This window comes from Caenorhabditis elegans, chromosome IV, assembly GCF_000002985.6.
Source record: "Caenorhabditis elegans chromosome IV".
Taxonomy (NCBI): domain Eukaryota; kingdom Metazoa; phylum Nematoda; class Chromadorea; order Rhabditida; family Rhabditidae; genus Caenorhabditis; species Caenorhabditis elegans.
In genome coordinates this window covers 1,671,868-1,686,881 of record NC_003282.8, presented here as the reverse complement: position 1 = coordinate 1,686,881, position 15,014 = coordinate 1,671,868, and the positions used below count along the sequence as shown (strand labels likewise).

Genomic DNA, 15,014 nt, shown 5'->3' with positions numbered 1-15,014 from the left:
CAAAAAATCTCACGTTTTCGTTTCTTCGAAATTTTGATCTCAAACTCCCGTGATGACTCTTTCCCAATTTTTGTGTTTTTTTCGTGTTTTTTCATGTTCAAAACAATTTTCCTGTTGTTTTAAAACGACCACCTGTACATTATAAACATTTCACCTTTCATAAAGGTGTCAGTTGCTCCCGTTTTTACAAAGTCACCGGCAGTTGTCGGTAGAGGATAATGATTTTTTGTTCTTTGTGTTTTGAATTTTTTTGTTAGGGATTTTATCATGTTCACAAAAAAGAAGAAAATTTTGGAGAAGTGGAAATGTGGAAAAAATTCAATTTTTTCGTATTATTTGCATGTAAAAACATGGTTACCATATATTTCTCTATATTTTGAACGTTTCTTACAATTTCGATACATCCCCTAAGCGGATGTTTGTAATGAGAGAGAAACTTGTGTAAGCCCTCGAATTCAATTCCCAAATTGTCAATTAGTCAAGTTCCAGCAAGATCTTTCTTTTCTTTTTCTCGGTGAATATTGAATTATCTCCGGTTACCCCACCACCACACCTGATAAACTAATATTATTAGAAACTTATTGGATTACCCACAACACCTTACTTTTGCTGGTGAAAAAAGTTTCTTGCTGGAAAACTTGACAGAAACTACATTTTTTCTCTCCAAATCAATGTTTTTTATCGAGAAAACAAAAAAAAGGTCTGAAATTTCCACGTTTCCGTTTCTCCGAAATGTTTTTGTCTCCCAGCTCAGTGGTGTCTCCTATTGACCCCTTCCTTTTCCTAATTTTTCAAAATTCAGCATTTTATCGTGAAAATGTTAAATTTGAACTTCAAACACAATGAAAGTAGCCGAGATGACAAAAATGGGATTGGTCTTGGCAAAAAATTTGGGAGAAATAGAAACGTGAGACATAGAGACATTCTCCATTTTTACAGTCATCAAGCTGGTTTTCGGTCATATTATTCAAATTCTTGTTTTTATTTTGAAAACCCCCAAAAAATTTCTTTAAAATTTCCACGTTTCCGTTTCTCCGAAATTTTTGTGTTGGTGGTAACTCCACGCCTATTTTTTGAATTTTCTGTGAGCTTTTGGCGTAATAAACCGAATATATAATGGAAAATGTATGGAACTATTATTTAAACCGAATATACAAAGTTTCAAAAAGAGGGTGGAGCCAAGTGGAGTCACCACAGAATTAGTTTATCGCAGGAGAAATGAAAACGTGAAATTTTTAAACATTTTTTCTGTTTTAAAAACGATATTAGGTGTTTCTAAGATTGAAATTAGATTTTTGACCCCTAAATTTCAAAATCCAAGAGTCGTTACATTAAAACATGCTGCTCTGTAATATTTCAACGCAGCATACACCTATAATCATCATTGGCTCTTTTATGATAGATTCCATGTTTCTTTTCTCTTCCTGGCTTACCTCGAAGAACGGGCTGTTTTTATTAGTTTTGAGAGTTTGTCACCACAAAATTTGAAAATTCAGAGAATCGAAAACGTGAAGGTTTAACCTCAAAGTTTTTTTATTTTTTTATTATAAAACTTTATTCCAAAATATATTTTAAGCTTGGGCATAATGATATCCGTGAGAAAGCAAAAAGCCTCTAGACAATAAGCAAGTTATTAGGTTTCAGCATTGTTTTCTGGGGTTTCAAATGGTAGGCAGGCACGTTTTCATGTCTACATGCCTAGCTCAATTATTCGCAGTTTGAATATCTTTTTTTTGTATTTTTATCAAAAAATGGAGGTACGCAGGCAGGCATAGATGACCTAGTAGGCAAGCCGATATATACACAAAATATAACAAAAGAAATTCCTAAAAATTAGTAATGTTCGTGGAAAAAGCCGATGTATTATACTTTTCCCGGAATATGTGTCTGCGGGGGAATTCCCTCGCATTTTTTGAATCGTTTTTTTTTGCTGAAAATATTATAATTTTTTGGTATATACTGAAAAAGTCAATTTAAACATTGATGATTCACAAAAACAATTTTCACAAAATTTTTTGAAAAAAAAAACAATTTTCAGAAAAATTGAACTTATCCAAAATTGTTTCTAAAGTTATTAAACCATCTATTTGAAAAAAAAATATTTTTTGACTGAAATAATGCCAGATTTTTTCGTTTCAAATTGTTCTCAACTTTTCAAAAAACTATGATATCAAGATTGCACTTTATAAGGAGTGGACAATTGCATTTCGGCAACTTTTTTTGGTCGAAAAATTTTTTTGGTCTTGGCAAATCGGCAAATTGCCGGTTTTGCCGATTTGCCGGAATTGTTCAATTCCGGTAATTCACCGGATTGCCGGTTTGCCGGAAAATTTAATTTTTTTTAGAGATTGTTTTTCACAAGACGGAAACACTTAAAACAGTGCCTTTTAGACATTTTCATAGAATTTGCTTACTTTTCAAAAAAGATGTAGGAACGCTCATAGAATGCGTACAATTTTGCCGATTTCCAATTCCGGCGATTTGCCGATTTGCCGAATTTGCTGGCAAAATCTTTTGCCGCCCACTCCTGCCTGATTTAGACATTGAAATCGTTTGTCAATGTTTCTGAAAATTTTGTTTAAGATATTTTCGATGGAGAAGTGTTTCAGCTTTTTACTGGAAAAAAAATCTTAAAAAACAAATTCTGAAAATTTAAAATTTTTTTTCTGTAATTTAAAAATACAAAATATTCAAGTTTTAAAAAAAGGCAGTCCATTTTTAAAAGAATATCAAAAAATCATACATGCATCTTTCAATTCAAGTTTTTTCAGTGATTTTCGATCACTTGTCCCTATCCGAATTAATGACTAACATCGCCCCAAGCAGAGACAAAGCTTAACGTGGGAACATGTTAATCACCTTTTCAAAATTTAGAATAAAAATAGCTCTTCAAAAAAAAACCTCATATTGCCTTTCGCCTACCTATGCCTACGTTGTGCCTACTTTTTACTCAAACCTCCAACAAAATTAAGGCGATAGGTAGGTAGGTAGGCAGTCTTTTTTTGTTGAGAAATCACATATTAACTATACTTTGGAAATGCAGAAAATCTTGGATTCGCAACAGATACATCAATAATTCATACAATGACTCTTTTTGTTATTGCATTTTTTTCTCCTGTTTTCACTGAAAAAGAGAGATCGCGCCGGACATCCTCAGTATTTACATAAAGAATGCAAATTCCAAATAATGCTTGAAAAACATGCTCTGGTTATTTTGATTTTTGATTTATTCACATTAATAAACCCTAGGAATGTGCCTCAAGCAGGCAGGCGCGGCGGCGCTGTGCCTGTCCATGCCGACTGAAAACTGATGAGAAGCCTTTAATTTTCGAAAAAAAAAATTTAAATTAATTTTTCATTAATTTTTTTATTTGATTTTTCAAGAAATATATAAAAACAAATCAACTTTTCTTTTACCGTAAAAATCGTTTTTTTTTTCGAAAATTGCTCAATTTTTCGTTTTCAAAATTAAATTGTTTATTTTGGAATTTTTTTTTAATTTTTAAAATTTGTAAAAAAATATATATCAAAAATTCATAAAAGCCAAAATTTTATATTTTCTTAAATATCAAATTTTAAAAAAATATAAAAAATCAGAAAATTTTGACGAAATTTTTTTTTTGATTTTCCGATTTTCTTAATTCCCTGAAAATTGTTAATTTTGATTTTTTTTTCTTTTTTTTTAATGGAATTTGTTTCAATTTAATTAAAAAACTTGGTGAATCTTTTTTTTCGACCATTGTTTATATTATAAAAAATTTAACTGAAAATTTCAGATTTTTTCATAATTTTTTTTTGAAAATTTCTCAAATGGTTTTTATTGTTTACTAAACACTATAAAACCAATGCGACACTTCAAAAAAGTGTGCTAATTTTTTCATGCAGAAATTTTTTTTAAAAAGCAGTTGGGCAAATTTTTCGTCGGCAAATTTTGCAAATCGGCAAATTGGAGGTTTGCAAATTTGCCGGAAATTTTTCATTCCGGCAAATTGTCGATTTGCCGCGAATTTTAAATTCTGGTAATTTGCCGGTTTGCCGTTTGCCGGATATCAATTTGCCGGAAGTGTTTAGAGGGATTTTTTATAAGACGGAAACGCCTAAAACTGTGCTTTTTTGAAGTTTTCCCCCGTTTTCTTTATGTTAGATATTTTGGTAGAATTCGCTTACTTCTCAAAATAAATGTAGGAACATTCATATACAATTTTGCCGATTAAAATTGAATTTCTGAAGTTTCCAAAAAAAATGTTTTACCGAATTACCGTGTTTCGGCAAAATTCAGCAAATCGGCAATTTGCCGGAAATGTTCAATTCTGGCAATTTGCCAATTTCCCGAAAAAAATCGTTGCATTTTTCAGTCGAACATATCTAAACATTTTCCAAGTGCCTCGAAACCCAAAACCTCCAAATTCCTCCCAAATTCCAAGGGCGTGAACCTAGAAAAGTTTCTTAATGGAAACCCAGAAACCACAGAACCCTCTAAAAAACTTCATCATGATCATCCAAGTGTTCCTCCTTCATACCCTTTTCTTATTCTCACTCTTATTTTGTTGGGAACAACTCCAGAGCTTCACAAATTGAATTCCATTCTTTCCTGCAAGCCATCAAACCTTGTGTGTGAATCGAATTCTTTTTCTGTGTTTTTTTTTTATTTTTGTGTTATTTTATTCTTTTCATCTTCTATTTTGATAGGTTTCTCCTCATCTCATACAATTTTGGTTTCAGATGGATTTACCCCTCAACTCCACAATACCGTCCACTTCGGGAAATGAGACAGAAATTGAAGATGACTGTATCTATGAAGTCATGCAACCCCATATGCTTGTCATGAGATTCTGGATGGTTTCGATATTCGGCTCGACTATTTCATTTATTTCAATGATTGAGAATATTTTCCTGTTTTGGTTATTTGTCACAAGGTGAGTAAGAGAACATATGGGTCAACAGTGGAACTTTGTATAAAATATTGCACATATATTATTACATAGACAACGTATATATGTCCTGAATATTATATACATACAGTAAAGTTTGAGCTTGGTGTTTAACCTTTATTAATTAGTGTGTTATTTTAAATTAAACACAATTAAACATGGTGTCAGGCTGTCCCATTACGGCTTGATCTACAAAAAAATGCGGGAATTTTTGCGAAGAGTGAAGAGTGCACGTCACACAATTCCGGCAGCAGACAGACCGCATAGATGAAACTATAGATAAAACATTTGTGTGCAAACAGGACCATACTACATTAACGAATTTAGAACATCTGTGTAATGTTTATGGTAGATTTGGTGTTGGTATGCTATGTTATTTAGACATCATCATTACTATATATAAAGCGCTATTCCGTTTGTCTCTGACGTCACGGGTGACGTCACAATTTTCAGCGCAAGAAATTATTTTAGAACATTTTGAGGCTACTTATGATGAATGCGCACCCGACATCGATCGAGGTACGCGATTAACCACTCACTCTTCGAAAACATTTTGGCGGGAATTAAAATTAAAATTTTTTAAAAACATTTTGGCGGGAATTCAAAATTTAATTTTTTGAAAACATTTTGGCGGGAATTCAAATTTTAATTTTTTGAAAACATTTTGGCGAGAATTCAAAATTTAATTTTTTGAAAACATTTTGGCGGGAATTCAAATTTTAATTTTTTGGAATCATTTTGGCGGGAATTCAAAATTTAATTTTTTGAAAACATTTTGGCGAGAATTCAAAATTTAATTTTTTGAAAACAACATTTGGTGATTGGTGGGGGAGGGGTAATGTCAAGGTACTGTAGTGGTACTATAGGGGTACTGTAGGATTACGGTAGGGTTACTGTAGTTTTGGAAAATTCCAGTTTTGACCTTTAGGCCTGGACTTGGTGAGGGACAATGTAAGTTAGTGTAGTGGTACTGTAAGACTACTGTCTTGGTAAAAAAGTAACATAAAGTTCTTCTGTGAATGTATCTATGTATTTGTGAATTTTTGATATCATAAAAAAATACATACAAATAACAATGTTAATTGATAAGATATTCATAGCTTCAATGTTTTCAGTGTATCAATTTTCCATAATGAGAAGTTTTTGAGTGATTGAAAATATTATATATGTGTCAAACCATTTGAATGCCGCCAGTCGTTGCCCGCGCCGTAGGCGCGGTCGGCGGCTGGTTAAATTATATATCATTAAGAAACACTTGTGAAAACAACATAAACCTTTATCCACAATATGACACGTAGGACGTAAAAAAAAAGTTTTCCAGCAACAAGTGAACGTATTAGATCATCTTGGTTAATTATGGTGCTGATTCAAGTACTGGGCGCCGCGCAGGGGCCTCTAACATAAAGTTAGGCGTTTCAGGACAATTTTAGAGATCCTACGAGTTTCCACGGATATACTTCTTTTGAAAATTGACTCCTCAGTCTATTGAATTTTTTATAAAAATTTTGGACATTTGAAATCAAATCGCATTAGCAGTTGTTTGTAAAAAGTGTCAGAAAGTGGTGAAAAGCGAAATAAAATAGGGGTGCGCTATAGAAGTTGGGCGCACTGTATGTAGTAATGATGATAAAGATTTTAGTTGTAACGTGAATTAATTTTTTTTAAAAGAGTAACAGACAAAATTGGCTGATCCCGAAATTAGTACGTAGTGCAATTTAAAGAATATATGGGTTTTCATCAACCAATAACAAATGATCGGGTAAAACATCTAAGAATAACAGTGATCCCAAATCTTCTATTTCATATTTATTTCCAGCCGCCGCCACCGCCGTGAAAACCTATTCATGATGCTACTTGCCTTTTTTGATATTTTCGTCTCAATGGCCTATATAATGCTAATGTCGGTTAATGTATTATCCGATGTTCTAATGTCACCAATATTGGTCAATATTTGGTTTGTCACTCCTCCCAATGTTTTTGGTAAAAACCATAAAAATTTTACAGGTACACCTATATGATCCCCATATTGACAGTATCCCATATTGCGATGACGTCATCCTCCTTTCTTATTGTTGCGGCCTCGTTTGAACGTTACTGTGCCACGCTAAACTCTCCGTATCTTAGATTTGCACAGAAGTATGTTTGGAAAAAAAAGAGTTGAAATTTAAAAAAAAACATGCAAATTTTAGAAATCGATCATTCATTGCGCTATGTGCAGTATTTCTTGGAGTTGTGAGCAAAGGGACCATTTCCATTGAGTTTGAGGTAGGTCTCACGAAGGTACCTATGTGCCTACCTACTTACCTACTTGCATACCTACTATTTATGCACTGCTCAATTCGCAGTTTTCTATATTTTGGATAGGGCTCCCACGCCGCTCTCACGCCGCGACCCAAACCTTTAAAGCGACGCGCGTGGAGCCCAAAAAGTGTCGGACGCTTTTGCACCAGATAGTGCGATAGGGTATGGCACTATTTGGTGCAAATTGGCTCCGCGCATCGCTTATGAGATTCGGATCGTTTTGCCCACATGTGAGCCCTAATTTTGCGGCTAGGCAGGCACTGCCTTCATCCTGCCGCCTGGTGATGCAGTATATATTTTTCCAGCTCGTGCACCATGAGCAATGTGAGGGTCAAATGATGGCAACCACCATGAAATTCCGCCCGTTCGTACTGGAAACTCAATACCATTACCTTTTCCGTTTCTGGTACCGGAACTTTGTGACAGTCTTTGCCCCATTCTTTATCCTTCTCTACCTGAACGTCCGAATTGTGAAAGCACTGACGACCTACACAACTGCCACAGTATGCCTTGTCACTAATGGGAATACTGAGGATTTGCAGAAGAGAAAGGTTGTGTTTTAAGGGGATAGTAGCTTTGTAGAAAATTGAATTTTTCAGGCAAGTGCCCGTGCTGCTACTAGGACACTGGTGATGGTTGGATGTTGTTATCTTGTGTCGAATATTATCAATGTGACACTGACATCGCTGGAGCAGACTAATAATGAGCTTGTCGTGGACTATCCAGAGTAGGTTTGATGATTCAATTGAGATTAATGTTATGGTGCATCGACAAAAAAGTAATCAATTTTTTCTCAGCTTCACCAGTTTATCTTCTGGGGCAAGGGTGAGCGACAATTGCCGCTCGGCAAGGCAAATTTTCTCCGGCAAGATCGGCAAATCGGCAAACTGCCTGTTTGCCAATTTACCGGGATTTTTTAATTTCGGCAATTCGCAAATTCGCCGGAAATTTTCAATTCCGGCAAGTTGTCGATTTGCCAAAATTTTTTATTTTCGGCAAATTATCAATTTGCCGTTCCAGAAATGTTCGACAAATTCGGCCGAAATGTTTTGGCAAATTCGGCAATTCGGAAAACTGCCGATTTGTCGGAATTTTTTGTCTCCAGCGAATTGCCGATTTGTCGGAATTTTTTTTTTTCGGCAAATTGTCAAGTTGCCGTTCCAGAAATTTTCGACAAATTCGGCAAGTCGGAAAATTGCCGGTTTGCCGATTTGGCGGGAAATTTCAGTTCCGGCACTTTGCCGATTTGCCGGAAATGTTCATTTTCGGCAAATTGTCAATTTGCCGTTCCGAAAGTTTTCGACAAATCGGAAAATTGCCGGATTGCTGATTTGCCTGAAATTTTCATTTTCACCAAATTGTTAATTTTCCGGAATTTTTCGACGAGTTCGGCAAAACGGCAATTTGCCGGTTTGCCGATTTGCCGGAAATTTTCATTTTTGGAAAATTGTCATTTTGCCGTTTGGGGTGTTATTTTGCAAAATGTATTAAAATACATATTTTTGTCATCTCGGCATTCAGAGGCAACTTTCTGCCAAACTTTGCTTACTTGCAACTTCCCGCCAAACTTTTGCACATTCCTGCCAACATTTAGATGTTGCTGAGCCTTCTTTCCCACTTGCTGCCACTACGTGGCAACTTCCTGCCAACAACTCGCCAACTTCCTGCCAGCAATTCGGCAACTTATTTTAGTGGCACTAAATAAGTTGCCAAAGTGTGGCAGGAAGTTGCCTCTGAATGCCGAGATGGTGCATCTAGGACTCTCTCTACATTAATTGAAAATATTCTGGTTTACGTGAAAAATATCAAAAAGTTCCAAAGTACAAAATTATTGAAAAAGATCTAACGCAAATTTTGTTAATTGCAAATTTTTAATAAAACTATATCTAGTCGAGTTATGAGCTGTCAAATGTAATAATGGTCTATGCACCATATTTTGTACTCTTTAACTTTGGTGTTTCATATCACGGTTCATTTAAAATACAACAATAATGGTTAGTTTTTGATTATAGAACAAGATTTCATGCACATGTTGTTAATTGACAACTTTTTGATAAAATCCAGTACAGCTGAGTTATGAGCTGTCAAATTAAATTTTAAATTTAAATTTTAAACCTTTTTTTATATAGACTTCCTAATCCTAAAATCTCGAAAATTTTCAGCCTATACATCGTACTAATCGATTTGGTATCCCTGCTCACAACAATGGCTTGCGCCGCCCGCCTTCCAATTTACCTGTACTGTCAGCCAGTTCTTCGCCGTGAAATTCTGTGTCGTTTCAAACGACTCTGTGTTCCATGTGTGAGTTTTCTATCGGCTCCTTTTTTTCCAAATTTTTTGTTGTTAATTTTGAAAATTGTTTAATAAAGTCGCTAATATTTTCAGAACCCGAGAGCAGACGAAAAATACGTGGAACGTCTGAAATCCGTGGAAACCGACACGAGCTTTTTGGTGAGATTTTTTAAATTTTGGATAAAATTGATTCGAAATTGAAATGGTAATTATCGATTTTTTCGACTTTATTGATTTTTTTGGACTTTTGACTGTTTTCCATATAATTGAATTCTGTAGTTGTAGCCTAAGCCTAAGCCTAAGCCTAAGACAAAGCGTAAGCCTAAGCCTAAGCCATAGCGTAAGCCTAAACCTAAGCCTAAGCCTAAGCCTAAGACTAAGCCTAAGGCTAAGCCTAGTTATCGATCTTATCAACTTTTGTAAATAATTTTTCCACTTATTGATTAAATAGTTTTAATATATTTTAGGCTTCAAATAAATTGGATTTTTGTCGATTTTTTCTCAATTTTCAATTAATAGTATTTTTTCAGAGTAGAGGAGATGCAAATCATTCTGAAACAATGCCGATTGCCACAATTTCGGAGCCTCGGAATAAGCACAAATGCTCCTTAAATTCTCCTTACGAGACTCTTTTGTGATAGTTTTTTGGAATTTTTGTTCATTTTTTCGGTATTTTTTGGTTGGTACTTCTCAAACAGGGTGTGTTTTAATAATAATAATAATAATAAAATTATTTCTATAAATATTGTAGTTTGTGGTTATTGTTGTGGCTTCTGAAATTTCAATGGTTCTAAAAAATTTTGGAAAAAAATTGGAACAAGTTTCACGAAATTTCAGAATGCGTAATATTTTGACAAGAAATACTACATTTTTAGATTAGAAATTTTTACAAAATGTTCGAATAATTTTGGCGGGAAATTTAAATTTAAATTTTTTCAAAGATTTTTCGAAATTTCTAAGCGTTCAAGTATATATTTTCAGCCAGAAATTAAAAAATAATAATAATTTATTCTCAATTTCAAAAATATGTATATACAAGAAAAATATGTATTTTCATGAAATTTTACAAAAATATGTCAATTAATTGTATGTATGTATGTAGATCACAGGTTAGTCGGGTAGTGTGCCACGGGGCATAAAGATCATCATTATTCGAGCATTCGTTCTGTAACTTCGTGAATAATCGATAATGCACAAAATGTATAACATTGATTTTTTTGTCCCAATAAAATAAAATATAGAATTTAAAATTCACGGATTTTGACACGTAGACGGCGTCCTATAAAACTGTTAAATTTTTAAATTTCAGCAGAATAAACTAATTAAAATCAATTTAAACCAGGGGGATTTTTAATTCGGTTAATTTGCCGGTTTGTCAATTCGCCGGAAATGTCTAATTCCGGCAATGTACCCAGTTTGCCAATTTACAGGGAAATGTTTAATTCCGGTAATTTGTCGATTGGCGGAAATTTGCAATTTCGGCAATTTGCCGATTTGCCGGAAAAAATCGTTTGCGCCCACCCCTGTTGCTTACCATGTTCCTGATAGTAGTACTGTTGTAGAGTTCGCTTGGCTGTTTCAAACAGTGAAGAGTTGGCGGTTAAGAAGTGTAATGAATAAACAAGTGCAAACATTGGGAAGATCAAAAATAAGTACTCCTGAAAAAATATTGGATATTGGGAAAAGGGACTTTTTCTTTTAAAACTATTAGAAAATTATGACCTTTTTTTCAACACTTCAAGCAATTTTTATTTTTTCATGAAAAGCAAATCAGGAAATTAAAAATTTTGACGCGAAACTCAATTATTTCATAATTTTTGAATTTTTTTAATTACAACTTTTTTAATTGTCTAACTGTAAAGTTTGAATATTTTTGAAAAAATAGTAAAAATTTGAAATTTTTTTTAAAGCGTGAAATTCAAAAATATCTCACTTCGAACATTTTCAGCACAATTTAAAAAAAAGGTTTCTGAATAACTTTGTTCAGAATATTAAACATTTTTGAAATTTTTATATATTTCCAACCTACCCTTCTAGCCGCAGAAGCCATTCGAGATTCATCGCTAGTCTCCAAATTCCTATCGAAAATGAAGAAAATGAAGAAAAATGTGAAGAAAAGGAGAAGGAGCCCGCACGCAAATCGGCATGTCTTGATATTTTCACGAACTTGAAATCGGGCACTGAACACGTAATCATTGTACAATTGAATCTCCATTGCCTTGTTTTTCTGAAAAAAATTAATTTGGTTGAGAATTTCAGTTTTGAACTTTGAAAGAAAACTAATTGAATTTTATTATGCCTGATTAATTTCCCGCGAAATTCAAATTTCAAATTTTCAGAAAAAAATCCAAATTTGGAAATTTTCATATCTTTTAAAATGTTTTTAGAATCGGGAAATGATCTAAATAAATTTAAAAAATAAAAAAAATTTTTTAGATCATTTCCCGATTCTAAAAACATTTTAAAATATATGAAAATTTCCAAATTTGGATTTTTTTCTGAAAATTTGAAATTTGAATTTTGCGGGAAATTATTCAGGCATAATAAAATTAAAGTTTTCAGCTGAAATTTCGTGAAAATGAAAATTTGAGATCAACTCTCCCATTTTTCGTCGTTTTTCCTTTTTTGGTTTATTCCAGAAATTCTGAAAAAATTTCTCCTTCCCTCCTCCCAGCCTCGCTTGAGCCTAAGCCTAAGCTTGAGAATAAACCTAAGCCTGCGCCTAAGCCTAAGCCTATGCCTGAGCCTAAGCCTACACCTAAGCCTACGCCAAAGTTTAAGCCAGAAATTTTGAAATCGTATTTTGTTTTTGAAGGTTGTAATTAAAAATACGAAAATTCCAGCCAAAATTATTTTGTAAAATTTAAATACGGAAATTTCCGTCAGAAAATTTAAAAAAGAAGACATTTTTTAAAAAAAACTTCGTCAGTTTTAACAAAATTACTTTTTTTTTTAATTTTCAGTCACTTTTTTTGAAACAAAATTTTTTTTTGAAAATTTAAATTTTTCACCCGAATTTCTTAAAATAAAACTAAAACTTGTTTGAGGTCAAAACTCACCATTTCCAGTAACTTGAAGAAAACGGAGAAACACACGGAAAACGAGGCAATTATCACAAACCACGTGTTTCTTTGCATACTAGTCTTCTGCAGAAGTGAGTATTGGCAAGCCTGGAGATTCGACGGTATTCCCCAAGTGAACACAAAAATTATGATCTCCGAAACTACCGGGAACCACATAACTCCACACGAAATTTCGACAAACGTCGGAAATTCATTCGTCTCATAGGACTCGTAATTCTGCGATGCGTAGGTTCGTTCAATTGCCAATAAAAATGGAAACCATAGAAAAAGGACACAAAGGGAATCTGGAACTGAGGAAGAGAATGCACATTGTGCATCGTCCACGTGTTGTGGTGCTACTTGAAGGGGAGCTTCTTCATAAGTCTGCCAGAGGCCTATTGAGGATCTCAAGAACAGGTAGATGTCTGTCGCGATTATTGCCATTGTTTGGTGCATCATGATGATTTTCATGTGTGGATGGAATGCTGCAAGTACTGATTGGTTGACTTCGTTCGTAATAGGGATGATTGCAATCTTTGCAAGCAACATTTTTAGGCTTAGGTTTAGGCCCAGGCTCAAGCTTAGTCTTCAATTTAGGCTTAAGCTTGGGCTTAGGCTCAGGCATCGGCTTAGGCTTAGGCTTGGCGTCAGTGGCTTGGCGTCAGTGGGACTACGCTATTTAGGCTTAGGATTTTCCGGTTTTTTGATTTTTCAGGGGTTCCTGTTGGCCGATCAAGGCGAAATTTTACAGAGAGACGTATATGTCACCATTAGGCCTAAATGTAGGCTTAGGCTTAGGTTTTGGCTTAGGCTCAGGCATCGGCTTAGGCTTAGGCGTAGGTTTAGGCATTAGCTTACGCATAGGCTTAGGCTTAGATTTAGGCTTAGGCTCAGGCTCAGGCTTAGGCGGTGCTGGGCGACGAAGCCACCAAAAAAATTGCCGAAATCGGCGCCTGTCGAAAAATTCAAAAAATTAATTTATTAAAAAAGATTTATCGAAGTTGTGGAAAATTGAAATATTTTAAAATTTCTGGAATTGCAAAAAAACTCTAAATTTTAAGAATTTCGTATTTGTCCGATTTTCCGGTTGCTGAAAACTCAATCTTCTAAGAACTTTCCATTTTCTGAAATCGCCAAAAATCGAAGATGGTTGACAAAAAAATAGAATTTTAAATTTTTTTAAAAGTTGCTGGAAAGCTCCAATTTCAAAATTGGGCAATTTTGAAAAGTTGTCGAAAATTCTTCAAAATTGCGCAAAAAAATTAAAAATGGCAATCGCCTAAATCTTCCGGAAGCCGAAAAAAATCAATTTTTTAGAATCGGCAATTTTCTGAAAAAAAATACAAGATTTAAAATTTCTCAAAATTGCCGAAAACCTAAAATAAAATACAGTGTTCGAAACTGTGAAAAAATCATTTTTCCAGAATTTTTTTTTCTGAAATTACCAAAATTACCTGAGCATTTTCTAATCAAGTATAACAAAAACGCATTGAAAACCAGCGCCGCCGTACAAATTGCCAAGTGCATCGAGTGAAGAGCAAAAACTGCAGAATCTAGGTCAGTGGGCTCTTCAGGGTCTGTGAGCTCCATTTCTGAAAAAAAAAATGCTCAAAAAACGGCTCAAAAATTGACTGAAATTGATTGAAATTAACAGAAAAATTAAAAAGAAAAAACGAATGAAGCCTTTTTTCAGTGGAAATAGAGATGGAGAATGCATAATGAATAGGGGAGAAAATAAGGAGATATTGAACAAAAAAAAAGAGCACGGGCAGCTCTTCAAGAAAACGGAAAAAGTAGAGGAAAAGGAGATGAAGAGAAGGAGAGAGTGGAAAAAGAGAGCAAAAGAGGAATTGGCTTTAAAAGACAGACAGAAGAGCAAAAAGCACGAGCAGAAGCCAATAGAAGAGAGAAGGAAAAGGGGATATATAAATATATATATTGGGAAATTGATCAACGAGGGAAAATTGATAAGGGGAATAAGAGGGGCAGGGAGGGGGGTTTTTTTTTGAAATTATATTTGGAAACGTTTTGAAATAATTTTTAAAAAAAGGAAATTGTTCGGATATTCTTTTATTATTTGGAATATCATCATTACTTATGTAGGCATATATAAAAAAGAGTTAGTGGGGAATATGATCGGGGTACTGTAGTAGTGGGGTACTGTAAAGATTTTTGTTTCTGAAATAATAAAAAAAAGGAAATTGTTCGGATTTTCTTTTATTTTTTGGAATATCATTATTACTTAGGTATATATACAAAAGTTAGTGAGGGATATGGTCGGGGTACTGTAGGAGTACTGTAGGATTACTGTAGTTATATAAAAATTGACAGTAGGAGTACTGTAGGGGATACTGTAGTACTGTAGGGGTACTGCAGGAGTACTGTAGAGGTACTGTAGTTATGGAAAAAAATAGTTTTCGTCTTTTGA

General features: G+C 34.1%; 2 protein-coding genes and 1 non-coding gene across 3 annotated transcripts; 1 reads left to right on the top strand and 2 right to left on the bottom strand.

Annotated features, from left to right (window-relative positions):
* Positions 1 to 4,715: 4,715 nt before the first annotated feature.
* Y41D4B.24 (G-protein coupled receptors family 1 profile domain-containing protein) lies at positions 4,716 to 10,267 on the top strand. The gene is made up of 9 exons (NM_067721.5): positions 4,716 to 4,916; positions 6,748 to 6,885; positions 6,936 to 7,067; positions 7,121 to 7,196; positions 7,538 to 7,783; positions 7,832 to 7,959; positions 9,395 to 9,533; positions 9,618 to 9,683; positions 10,055 to 10,267. The coding sequence occupies exons 1-9, from the start codon at positions 4,723 to 4,725 to the stop codon at positions 10,160 to 10,162; spliced, it is 1,227 nt and encodes a 408-aa protein (NP_500122.3). The 5' UTR covers positions 4,716 to 4,722; the 3' UTR covers positions 10,163 to 10,267.
* Positions 9,842 to 9,921, bottom strand: Y41D4B.30. The gene has a single exon (NR_052939.1). It is a non-coding gene; the product is annotated as an Unclassified non-coding RNA Y41D4B.30 (non-coding RNA).
* A 248-nt stretch (positions 10,268 to 10,515) lies between the features above and the next one.
* Positions 10,516 to 14,184, bottom strand: Y41D4B.1 (G_PROTEIN_RECEP_F1_2 domain-containing protein). The gene is made up of 5 exons (NM_067718.4): positions 14,041 to 14,184; positions 12,584 to 13,071; positions 11,554 to 11,751; positions 11,059 to 11,182; positions 10,516 to 10,689 (listed from the first exon to the last, which is right to left on the bottom strand). The coding sequence occupies exons 1-5, from the start codon at positions 14,174 to 14,176 to the stop codon at positions 10,673 to 10,675; spliced, it is 963 nt and encodes a 320-aa protein (NP_500119.3). The 5' UTR covers positions 14,177 to 14,184; the 3' UTR covers positions 10,516 to 10,672.
* Positions 14,185 to 15,014: the final 830 nt, after the last annotated feature.